The sequence below is a fragment of the Electrophorus electricus genome, chromosome 18 (genome assembly GCF_013358815.1).
Source record: "Electrophorus electricus isolate fEleEle1 chromosome 18, fEleEle1.pri, whole genome shotgun sequence".
Taxonomy (NCBI): Eukaryota; Metazoa; Chordata; class Actinopteri; order Gymnotiformes; family Gymnotidae; genus Electrophorus; species Electrophorus electricus.
The window spans coordinates 2424004-2437036 of record NC_049552.1 but is presented as its reverse complement, the minus strand read 5'-3'; the positions used below and the strand labels follow the sequence as shown (position 1 = coordinate 2437036).

General features: G+C 40.4%; 2 protein-coding genes across 3 annotated transcripts in view; one reads left to right on the top strand and one right to left on the bottom strand.

The window, feature by feature from the left end:
* Positions 1-273: 273 nt before the first annotated feature.
* Positions 274-2535, bottom strand: myl7 (myosin, light chain 7, regulatory). The gene is made up of 7 exons (XM_027027959.2): positions 2432-2535; positions 1827-1925; positions 1675-1750; positions 1352-1456; positions 972-1050; positions 830-878; positions 274-418 (listed from the first exon to the last, which is right to left on the bottom strand). Exons 1-7 carry the CDS (start codon positions 2432-2434, stop codon positions 314-316), a joined length of 516 nt encoding a protein of 171 aa, XP_026883760.2. The 5' UTR covers positions 2435-2535; the 3' UTR covers positions 274-313.
* A 104-nt stretch (positions 2536-2639) lies between these two features.
* Positions 2640-13033, top strand: part of gck (glucokinase (hexokinase 4)) — a 14870-nt gene continuing 4476 nt past the window's right edge. The window contains exons 1-2 of one of the 2 annotated variants that reach the window (XM_035536367.1): positions 2640-3012; positions 12130-12292. In XM_035536367.1, the coding sequence (XP_035392260.1) occupies positions 12184-12292 (109 nt within the window). In that variant the 5' untranslated portion in view covers positions 2640-3012; positions 12130-12183. Of the gene's footprint in view, positions 3013-11692; positions 11932-12129; positions 12293-13033 lie in introns of those variants that run through there. The other variant, XM_035536366.1, reaches the window with a different exon arrangement.

Sequence of the window (13033 nt, the reverse complement as noted above, 5' to 3'; positions counted from 1 at the left end):
GTAATATTTCTGAAAAGGTGTATGTAAAATTGTGTGAAATGTTTGTAAAACTTTGAATTCGCAAACTGAAGCATCAAAAAAGAAAAGACACTTGCTTTAGAAATAGGTCAATAAACTTTGAATGCAGAAATAAAATGAAAACTTAATTTGCTAAACTCTTTAACTGTGTTGATTGTCATTGAAATACACACCTACACAACACTCTGAATTCACTTGCTTATTTGTAAAAGCTCCATTTTAATTAAAGTAATAAATGTAAGAACAGGAGACAGCTTTGAAGTGGTACATTTCATTTGAGTTTTTTATTATCATTTCATGATTCCTCTTTCTCATCTCCATGTGTTATAATGTAACACAGTGATTTGTAGTCGATATTTCCAGTCACATCTATGGGAGCCACTGCGAAGGCCTGCTCCACCTAGCAATTCCAAAAGCCAAAGAAAGACAAAACTCTGAATGGTTACATGAAACAAGCCACCAGATTCTGCACTTTGCCTACTGACTGGTTATGTTCTGAAATATCACTGAAAGGACTCAGGATGATTCAGGATATACCCCAGGAGGACAGTTTGGTCAGGAATTGACTACCTCTACAATTTTTACTAGTACTAACACGCATGCACGCGCGCACACACACACACACACACACACACACACACACACACACACACACACACACATTTTATATATCACTGTAAAGGTATAGCAGCCTTTTGTTATGAGAATAACACTTGCAAGTAAGGTGTACTTAATAGAGTGGCAACTAAGTGTGTATTTTCTTGCAAACCTGAACAAGTTATGAATGAGAAACTGGACATCAACCACTAACCTCTTCTGCGGTAAACTTGTCCGCCTGGGTCATTAGGAGCCTTCGGAATCTGAGTGGGAACAAGATGACACCAAAATGATACCAAGATGACTCTAAAATGATGCCTCAGAGATAGAAAAATTTTAGTGTTTCGTGTTCTTACTCATCCTTATTGACAAAACCAGTGCCATTTGGGTCAAAAGGTTTGAATGCAGCAAGGATGGTCTCCTCTGGGTCTGTCCCTGGGGAGAGATGTTTAACTAATCAAGACCCCTTCTGCCAGCTTCTGACCTCTGAACAAAGCAGTCACACAGACTTGGTAGTGACATGATAGTGGTCGTGAGCTGATCAGCTTATCAGGTGTTACGGTCCGACAGTGTCACTGTTGGATTGAGAGTGATCAGCTTCTCAGCTAGCTAAAGCTCTGAGGCATTAAACACAGATCGGCTGGGCAGCCTACAGCACAATTAAGTGCTGAAGCTTTGCACCAAGGTCCAAAACAACCGTTTGTTGTTTTGTGTGTTTGTTTGTTTGTTTTTATACCATTAAGCTTTTCTCCAAAGAGGGTGAGGAAAACTGTGAAGTTGATTGGGCCTTTTCCTTCAGCCAACATGGTCTCCAGTTCCTCGTCACTCACATTCAGTTTGCCTGTAGGCACGAACACACACACACACACACACACTCTGGTTACCATCCAACACTGAAATACTGTGAAGCACAAAACAAGTGCCGAAAGAGGAATCAATCAGTGAATTTGGATGATCGTTCAGCACAAGGTTTTAACTTTGCCAAAGAAGGATTTATTTTTGTGTAGAATTCAGTTATTGAATCATAGCCTAAAAGCACTACTGATTATGTAATCATACCTAATTGTGCATATGTTTCCTTCAAGTCAGACTTCTTGATGACACCATCTCGGTCCTGATCAATACAGCCAAAAGCCTGGAGAGGATAAACGACATATAAGGTTTGTAGTGAATGGTTTGGTCTATCTGCACTGGCAGTTAATGTTCTTCACCTCTTTGAACTCCTGAATCTGTGACTGTTCAAACATGGAGAAGACGTTAGATGAGCCTCTGTGGACATTCTTCCTCTTAGCAGCTGCTTTCTTACTGGCCTGTTACAAGACATGCAAAACAAACAATTTCAACTGTATTTTTTTTCTGTATGTGGTTTCCTTTGGCTGAAATTCAAGTACAATTCTCATCATCTCTATAGAAAATTGAAGTCATACTTTGAATTTCTTCATGGACTGTTTTGTATAAGCATTTTTAATCGTTGTTATTGAAAAAGGAGGATTATTTCCTTTAAGGCCTCTCAGCAAAGTTTCATGTTGATTTATTTCTCATTCTGGTGAAACTTTATTTGGTTTTTGTATCTTAAGCTTTTAAGATTTTAAATAGTTTCTTGTTATGTTCTCTACACTCTGTTCTCATTTTCATCGGTCCCCTTCATGCTATTCTCAGGTACACATGGCTTACTGTTACTTAGGTATTCATCAGCAATAGCCCAAGTTAAGGGACATATTTTATCAAAACCTGCAACTGAAATCTCATAGCTTGAATTTCAAACAAACGGTCAGACACTGAACACAAGCAAAAAATAAAAACTGCGCCTACTCACCATGTCTGCTGCTTGCCTACGGTGGTGTGTGGTGGTGTGTGGTGGCGTGCGATGGCGTGGGTGTGCGGGTCTGTGCGTGTCCGGGTCAGTGCTACTGCTGATTAGGGCTTTAAACACGGTACATCTTATCGCTGGGTTCCTTAAAAAGCATGCTGCAGCTCTTCCAGTGCCCTACAAGGGAGCACAGGGACACCCTCTAACAGGAATTCTGATAAGCAGCTAAGCAGCCAGATTCCTATGAGGCAGATAGGAAAGGGGGAAGATATATATGAAGCACTTTGCCTGCTGATGAAGGATCGCTGTCCAAAATATCCTGTTTCTCTCTCTCTCTTTGTTTTGAAAGAGAATGAAAGTAATGAAAACAGAAGAAAGAGAGGCTGGACAAACAAGGAAATGTAGTCAGGGTTTACAGTCACGTGCCGTCTGTCTTCAGGAGGTGTGACATATAGTATGAAATGGAAACGTTTATAGAATAAGGCTTTTTAAACAGACCTATCCAGTTATCCAGCATGCAGCAGCAGCTCCAGACACGGGTCCCCCGGAATCCAACACCATTTTTGTTGCAGTAAGAGTGTTACAAGGTGTGTTAGAAGGAAACCTCATACTTGCATTTCAGATACCTTTTTTATTTCCATGAGATCTTATGACAGTTTGGTGGAGCATTGATTGGCTTATTATTATTTCTAGATCCAGTTTGTGCTTAAGTAAGGTGTTTAATACCAGGCGTGTCTTAATGGCAGTTGCATTTGTAGTTGGTCATGTAAGTTTAATGTAGTTTGAATATATATATATATACACATAGAGGTTTATTTAACCTCCATGCAGTTATATCCACTTTTATGGAGCATTCCTACTTTAGAAACAGTCCATGATAGGTCTAGAGGATGTCATTCATTCTTAACAAACAAGAGTCACACTCCTTTACTGTTTTCCTTGGTAATTTTGCCCCATTTAACAATTCTAGCTGGGCACTTACATCAGAGCAAGCTAAGTGTTTTCCATATCAAGTGCACAAACGTCCAGGGAGACGGGGTTGCCATGACGCTAAGCACCTGTGCGCGGTACGCGCGCGGGGAACAGGTGTGAGAAGCCTTCGACGAAACTGGAAGAAAGGTTACTTTGGGTTGCCATTGTTACCATTGGGTACTTTGGGTTGCCATAGTTACCATGACAGAAAGTTATGAATGAAACACTAACACGCTTCCGTTGGAGAAGTCCAACAACGGAATACCAAGCACAGTGCTACACCACGCGATGGGTAATTAAAAGGAATACAATAAATACTATTCCAGATGGTAACAACTTCTTTCCTACAAATGTTTATTTTATTTAATGGACAACCTTTAAGAGGACCAACTGTTTGCGTTGAAGATGTATGATTAGAACAAAAGGGTAGAAAAATACAGCCTTAAAATTCTGTGGAACGTGAGTAATTAAATTTGTGCACAAATTGGATTTTACACATGGATAGCCAGTGCAATAACGAGTAACATATTCTGCACGGGAGTAAGATGAAGTAAGCGAGGTCTCTGACGTTGGGCAGTTTAGATGGATGGATATGACATCTACTTTTCTTGGCGCTAGACTGTGCGCTACGTGCATGTGTCTTCAAACCACAGCTGAAGTCAAATAAGCAGTCAAGTGAACCTTAAAATATAAGCAGTCATAACTTATGAGGCAACACCTAGAACAGTGAAATAAATCCTAAGGAAAATCCGAAGCTGGTGTGAATTGCCCTGGGGGCAGTTGTTCTCATGACTGGCAGGAGATGCACAATGGACCCTTACATCATGACCAAGGTAAACTCATTTTTCATCGTGATCAATAGGGTTACATTTATCTGGAAAAGGCGATTGCAGTTACAAACTTACTGTACATGTGTCTGCTTAATTATGCCACCCCTCTTAACTGAAATGTTTGTTAAACAAGCTCTCTTTAAAAAAAAGTATTATTTAATTTAGCCCACAAAAATAACAGACTGATATATATTAGCTGGACTCATAATATTTATATACCTTATTTGAAGTAGTTGTTTGGGGACTGAAGAATGCCATATTTAGTCATCCATAACCCTTAAACGCCCTCCCTCCAAAAAATCTGGTCCTCCTCTCTGATGTCATTCAGGAGGTAAAGTTCTAGGCTCATTCTAAAAATTATGCTTTTACACACTTTTGACTCAGGGCCAGTCTTCTGTAATCAGACTGACTTTGTTACTGACACCTACAACACACAAAGAGCTTTATCATACTGCTCAGGGTTATCAGACAGTCTTTGATGGGGTGTCTGAAAAATCATTATGGATAATTCCAGAATTATTCCATTGCTAAGGGCCTTTAAGTAGATAACTGACATTCAGTGTTTTGTACATAGAAAGCATGGTTCCTCAGGAATTTACCTCAGAAATCACATTCCTATCAGAGCTCAGCAGATTAAAGTTTGTCCACTGGTTACAGTATTTGGTCAATAAGACACTGAATGCACACCACTGACATATCAAACACATCAAGTCAGCCAAGATCACTGCTGTCTGGATATTATTCTGGGGTGGCTCATTCTCAGTGCAGCAGTTACATATAGCTTACTACTCATTTCTTTAAAAAGCCATACATGTCGCTGTCATCGCCTTGGACAGTAGTGTCTCCAATAGTCTATTGTTATTAACAATACATGTCGTTCCAACACAAGCTGTATGTATAGACAACAGTAGATTATTCTCAATAGTAACACTATAGGCACTTGTGGCTATGTTAAAGTCAATTGTGCAGTGAATTATAATATGACAGTAGCTCTCCCAATGGGGTAAGGGGAACGATTTCAAATTTCATGCAGAATTTAAGCTCTATTGACTTATCATGAACTCATTGTTTGAGATAAGGGAGGATTAAGTGACATCTTCTTGAGCTCAACCAGTTGGATTTTGACCCTTCTCCCTTCTAGTTTCAAGTTTCAAGTTTGGTTTATTTGTCACATACATAGTCATACACAGAATAACTTGCAGTGAAATGGTTGAGAGTGTTCTGTCCAAACTGAGGGAAAAAAACAGGGGTGCATAGAGAAATATAGATATTCTATATATGTGAAATATATATATGCAAAGAGAAATATATATATTCTATGTATGTACAAAATATATTAACAATGTATGTACAATATATGTATATTATGATTATATACACAATGTACAATGTATATGGTTGTGTGTATATATATGTACACAAAGTACAGAATGTACAGATCCATTTTGTGGAATAACATATGTACAGTTTTTATGTTACATGGTAATTGAATATATATATATATATATACACAGTTATACAGTTATGTTACATGGTGGTGGTGGTGGTCCCCACAGTTTATCAGTTTCCCTGATTCAGGGCCCGAATGGCCTGTGGGAAGAAGCTCCTCTTCAGTCTCTCTGTCTTGGTCTTCAGGGAGCGAAAGCGCCTCCCTGACCTCAACAGAGAGAAGAGCCTATTGTTGGGATGGGTGGGGTCCTTCACAATCCTCCTGGCCTTGGTCTGGCACCACTTGTAGTGGATGGTCTGCAGGTCAGGAAGTTCCGTGTGAGTGATGCGCTCTGCTGAATGCACTACCCTTTGGAGTGCTTGTCTGTCCTGCTTGGTGTTATTCCCAAACCAGACTGTGATGTTCCCCATGAGGATGCTCTCGATAGTGCAGGTGTAGAAGTTCCGCAGTACCTTGGAGGGCAGTCTGAAGTCTCTTAGGCATCTGAGGTGGTAAAGACGCTGATGAGCCTTCTTTGCCAGGGAGTTGGTATGGCGGGACCAGGACAGGTCCTGCGAGATGTGAACACCAAGGTACCTGAAACTATCTACTCTCTCCACTCTGATCCTCACAGGTTGGTAGTGCCGCTCCTGCTTCTTGCTGCAATCCACGATCAGCTCCTTTGTCTTACTGATGTTTGGGAGGAGATTATTTTCCTGGCACCAGTTTTCCAGGTGTTTAATCTCCTCCAGGTAGGCCCTCTCGTCAATGTCCGAGATCAGACCCATGACGACGGTGTCGTCAGCAAACCTGACAATGATGGTGGATTCTAGGGTGATATTGTACAGACATCAGACATTCAGACCTCACTGCACAATTCATGAGGGAGGGGTTTTGTCAAGACTATGGTAATCTACAGCGCTGACTCCCTGTCACATGGTTTACGGTCCAAGAAGCAACTTTATGATCAGTGCGGTAGCTGTATTTTTGCTGGAAGAGACATCACATCATGTTTACAGATGTGTGTAGAGCTTGGTGCCACCAAACCCAAGGTGAGGGATGCACAGGTTCTGCTAAATATGCGTGTCGCTTTGGATAGGAGCCCAGTGCATTAAATGTGTTTCAACTCTGAATCGGTTTGTTTTATCAAAGATCACATCTTCAAATGAAATAATTGGTTGAGTAAAGGTTTTACTGTCACTGCTGTGATACACCAAAGGGCTGGGTACCCAGCATTGCTAAATGGATAACTCTACAAAGGTTCAGTGTTGTGCCCTTTCAAAATGACTGAGTCCACTGTGGTCCTGGGTATATTCAAAGTCTTAGATATTGCTTTATATCCTTGCCCTGATCTGTGCCTGGATTGTGAAGATACACAGAAAGTTCTTTGGATTTCATGGCTTGGTTTTTGCCCTGACAATGACCTTATAGACCCTGGTGCGTGTCTGTCGAAACTATGTCCAACCACTTCAAATTCCAACAGGTGGATCCCAGCAGAGGTCTAGACATATCCTAAGAATAATTAAAGCAAACAGGAACCACCTGATCACAGTTTGGGGTGCCACAGCAAAGGGTCTGAATACATTTGCGAATAAGAGATTTCAGTTTTTGATTTTTAATTAATTTTCTATAAAAACATGTTTTCACTTTCAAAACTAGCAATTATATCCATTCAAAATCAAATCCATGACACGGTAATGATGTAGTGCATGGTGAAGAGAAATGTTTCAAGTTCAGTTTTCCATGAAGAGATGGATGAGCAGTTACTTAAGTGTGGGGCTAAGGAATGGCCACAGCACTAAAAGACCTGCCACACCAGAAAAAGAGTGAGGAACAGCTAATCCAGTGCTAATTCTGTACTAATCCTGCGACAGAGCTCCTGATGGGGTGGGGGGGTTGGATGAAATAGCTGAAATGTGAAGTGGAGGGGGTCTAGACTATGCAGTGCACAATGAGTGGTTATGGTGAATAGCAATAGTTGTATATGTAAAACAATGGACAGATAATGTACTTTTTCATTTCATAGCATCTGAATTTTGTAGCCTGTTTATGGGTTTTATAGGGAGGCCGGTGAAACGGGAATTATCCGAGAGGCACAGAAAGTATGGTTTAGCATGGCTGAGTGTTTCTGCATCTCCTAATGAACATGTGAGGTGTGAAGAGTCAGTAAAGGGTCAAACAACACAGCAAAATTATTGACAATTTGTGAAGGTTGGACATTGATAAACAGATATTTTAGCAGCCAGAGACTTGGGGGCAACCAAGAGAACGTCAGATTAAACGCTGTTTATCTTAGTTATCAAAGTTAGCATTCATCCAGTTCTTTAACTCAGAGAGAGCTGGATGGCAGAGCAGGTGCCAACATGAATCTCGTTGTTGTTGGTTTAATTAAAGACAGGCCCATGTTGCTGGATGATATGATGTTGCCAACTGTGTTGCCAATACTATTAAAGTGCTGTGTTTCAGTGAGGTAGGACCTAAACCCCTGGAGAGCCCCTGTGTCAGTGGGCCGTGGTAGGTCAGTGGTTAAAGCAACTGACCCTTAACTGGATGGGTGCTGGTTCAAGTCCCGCCACTGCTGAACTGTTGCTGTTTGGATGTTGAGCATGGCGTTCAAGTGCTCAAGCCATATTCATTTGCAAATGCAATAAATGAAGTCTTGGTGCTGGGTATAGAGAGAAGAGCAGACTACAAGCATTCACAGAGAATGCTGTGTTCAAAAGTCAAATCTAAAAATTGCAGAGCAACTACCCTTTCCTAAGAAAGGGAGACTGGTCTGTAATTATCAAAAATGAAAGTGCTGAGGTTTGGCTTCATAAGAGCAGATGTGACTGCAGCTGCTTTAAACAAGACTGTATCAACATCTGACATTAGGGATGTGTTCATGAAGAGAAATGACTGATGTGCAGGGACTGACAATTGTTGGAGCAGGTCCAGTTAAAGGGTCGTGGAGTTAAATATACAAAAGACTTCAGAGTGTTAGAGGGGAATTGCTGACTGAGTTTATGGTCCTTGTTTTTAAAGAAGTGTTACTACAGTTGAGCTGAAGACAGAAGCAACCTGGGGTTTGATTAGTTTATTAATAATGATAAATGTTTTTTCACAATTGCTTTCACCCTCATTATAAAGGTGAAATAACATAAAAAGAGCAGCGTTTAGGCATTCAACTCACTTGTGCAAGCGCTCAGCGTTGGTTTCTATGTGGACAGTGAGCCCAGTTTTCTCAGTCTTCATCTAACCAAATTCAGAGGTAAACCACAGGGAGGAGTGACTAACTGGAACCTGCCTGGTTTTTAAAGAGGCGTAATGATTTAACATACGAGGCCTGCCTACCAAAGAGGGCCACCGTGTCATAAGGATCAGAGACCATGTCCATGAGAACTGGGGTTTGTAGAGATGTGGAAATAGAGAGGATCAGGAGATTTTTTGTTGTGGGTCATAACTATAAAAATAAATGTTGGTACAACTTGGGTGTTTCTAATAAAGTGGATCACAAAACCTTCCCCCGAGCACACATCCTTGCATTACAGTTTGCTAAATCCCCTTTTTCCTTTGCAAACATGATTATGAAACCCTTCTGGTTCTAAATCGGGTGTGCTGAGCAGGAATCCTGTGTGATAAGACCAGAATACTGATAAACCACATGCTTTCACTCATTTACGGGCAGATTTGTTAGTAATCTTAGCTGATGCAAAGTTAGTTTACTGTTGGATATTTGTACATTGAGTTTGAGCTTGCAAAAAATTCTAATTTCAACTATGTCTCTATGTCCCACTAACATTTCAACTATGTCTCTGTCTCAGTTGAATGCAGTCATTCTTGTTTTGTGTGGTGAGCAGCACCAAATGTAACACAAACGTGATCTCTAGCGGAAACTAAAATGTATTCAAATTCTAGTGTAGAAACTATCAAATTATTACAAATTAACATGTTCATTGTTTAAATTGTAATGATTTCTTTAAAATCTAGGGATAGTGTCAGATTTGTTCATAAAGGTGGTTTTTAGTGGTGAATTTTGGCCCCAGATAAAAGTTAACATGTGTGTGGAAAACGTTCCATCTCACGGTCATCCAGTCTTCATGGTCCAACTCATTGCCCAGCTAAAGTTATTATACGCAGTTCTATGGAAAAAAATACTTCTGTAAATAGGCCTGCACATTCTTGCAAACAACTTTTTCTTGTTGAATAATTTCAGGATTTTTAGATTATTTGAGCTGTCATGTATAAGCCGTTTCAGGGAGTTTGTGGTCACACATGGTCTTTGATGTGACACATTTAGGTCATGACACTAAGGTTTTGTTTGATTTGACTGACATTCTGTGTACTGTACATCTCTGTTGATTTGACTCAGTGGTCAGTTTGACAGAGCTAATTATAGCTCAGATTGCCTCTGACCCTGACCTTGACTGAGGTTAGAAATTCAGCAGAGTCAGGAGACTTTATCAGGAGACTATTGATCTTCAGAATTTCAGAGGACTAACAGAGGACTAACATCAGCCAGTCTAATAACAGTCTCACTACAGAGTGAGAGGTTGAGCTTATGAGGAAAGAGCAGAGTAGAGAAGGATAGAGAGAAGGAAGGAGGGAGTTCCTGTGAGTGTTGTCACCTCTAACCATAGTGTGTTGTGCCACAGAAACATACAGATTAGGAATGCCACCACAGCCAGTGACGGGCATCGGCACAAAACTGGTATAAGCAACATTTCTCTTCCTTGTGTCACATTAAGCTGGAGTTTGAGAAAAAAGCATTAATTGAAAAATGTTCAGAGTATCAGATGTAAGTAATTAAACTATTTGTAGTTTGGTGTGGAAGATATTGCAAGTCAACCCCTCCCCCCCCCCAAAAAAAGGCACAGTTTCACAATGTGGATTCACACAGTATTGGAACATCTGGGATCGTGGCATGTTACACATCTGATTTCAGCTAATATAAAATAAAAAATAAATAGATCCAGGTGGGTTATTATCTCTAAATCTATTGGCTTCATAACTGAAATAAGAGCAGATTAAAATAAAAATATGTTTATATAATAACGATATGAAGGACTTCGGTCCGAAATGTTCTGTTTCACTGCAAACCTTGTGTACCTCACTGCAATTCTTACTATTGTGGCAGACAAACTATTGGAGCAGACAAAATTGATTAGCTTTCATTCACATCTTTAACTCAAAACACACAACCAGTATTTGGTCTAGTTAATGTTCCATTGATTTAAGCACATAAAAAAGAATCCATGCTACAAAGTAATTTTTGATATAAACTCAAAACTTATTTTGTTTATGTTGGATTATATTGGAGTTAATCAAACACAACACCACCAAGTATTCCACAGACAGCTGATCAAAAAGCAGAGGCGAACTTAAAATTTGTTCTAAATTTACCGGTAGTTTATCTGTAGTTTGGAAGCATTTATTTCCTATTTATGGCTAAATTCATACGCATTGTCCCCTATTCACTATGAACGTATTTAAAGGTTTGGACATTACCCTTCAGCGGAGCTAAAACACTGGCTGTAGTGCAACCGTTTGCCCATGCAAACACTCTTCTAAATTTAGAAAGTGTTCTAAGTCTGGTGCAAATCATTTCTAAATATAACCTAAACCCATTTCACCCCCTTCTTTGATAAATACCTGAACATTTGTCAAGCCTGTTTTACAATGAGGTAGTAGGTCAAACTAGCCGAAAGGACAATATGATCAGATACTGGAATACTACTAGAATAAAACCAGACTTAGAGTACCAGTGTAGCAGTATAAGTGAGTTTTTCTTGTATAATAAGTAGTAACTCACTGAGTTTGTGCCTTTATCAAAATCATATTGTTTTATTTGAACTTTTCATGAAGTCTGAATTGTACACAACACACAATCCATTGTGACCGTAATCAGATCTATTTCTTAAAATTCTTTTTAAGATCAAGATATAGCGAGAAGCCATTTTCTGTCCTTGACTTGCAAGCTTATGGGTCAGCTTGAGTGTGTGTGTGTGTGTATGTGTGTGTGTGTGTGTGTGTGTGTTCAGGGAGGGAGGAGGAAGGGTTTTGCGTGTACATAGAGCACTAAACACCTGGACCGCCCATCCGTCCCTGAGGCATAAAAAGAGCAGAGCATCTTTTGGAACCTCACATACACAAACACACACACACACTCGCTGACTCAGTTACGCACACACGTTTGCTCAGAAGCTCTCGAGAAGATGCCTTGTCTCACCTTCATCCGTAAACAGTCGATGAGGACGTCGTCCTCTTACAAGTCCATGCTGGAACAGGCGCTCATGGTGAGGAAGCCTGACCCTCGTCAGACTGCCGGCGTCGGCTGGCTGACGGGAGGTGCCATGCAGTGTAACCTGTGCTAATTTGATATATAGATGACAACCCAGTGGTCAAAAGACATCAACTCTCTCTCTCTCTCTCTCTCTCTCTCTCTCTCTCTCTCTCTCTCTCTCTATGTCTCTCTCCCTCCCCTTTCCATGTAGGTGGACCAAATCCTGTCAGAGCTTCTGCTAACCAAGAAGGAGCTGAAGGAGGTGATGGGGCGCATGCAGCAGGAAATGAAGAAGGGCCTGCAGGTGGAGACACACGAGGGAGCAAGTGTGAAAATGCTGCCCACCTACGTCCGCTCCACCCCTGAAGGATCCGGTCAGTGCCACGGTCCATGCTACTCATGTGCCAATATCTACACCTAATAACCACACACGTTAAATATACACGTTGCTTCAGCAGAAACTCATTTAACATATTAACTAGTGCCAGTCAAGTTTTGCCTAACATGAGTGGATTAAACTATAAATTGGGTCACCTTGATTTGCAACTACTGGATATTATTTAGATATTATCATTTAAAAATGCATTTTAATTACAGCATAAAATAATGTTTCTTTCTGGAAAATGTTGCCTCTTTAATGTTGGATGTTGCTCTGAATTAAAAATAGTCAGTTGGGGAAATCAAAGTGTTGGATGTGGGTGACTCGTACATTTCGAGTAATACTGTTTAGTGAAGGTAGTCATTGGAATCAGAGCAGTACACAGTCAGGGGTCATGAACGGGTGACTCAAATGTTGACATTACATCATTTGCAGTTACACAGTAACCGAAGTTTGGTAGAAACCTGCCTGAATTGCCTCTCTTCTGCTTATATACATTACCTTCTGTTCGCCAGAGCCATACTTCATTCCTTTAGGGTGTGGTCTGTTCATCAGGAAATGTCAGATTTATTTAGAAATTAGAAGCAGACTCACTGAAATGCCTGTGAAACATTCAAACCTTTAAAATGAGGATTAAAAACTACTCCACGCATACTTCAAGCGTGTTCTTCTTCACGTCTCTTAGGGCTTACCTCATTCTGAATGCACAGTGAAAACATCTATAGTGTGGATATAA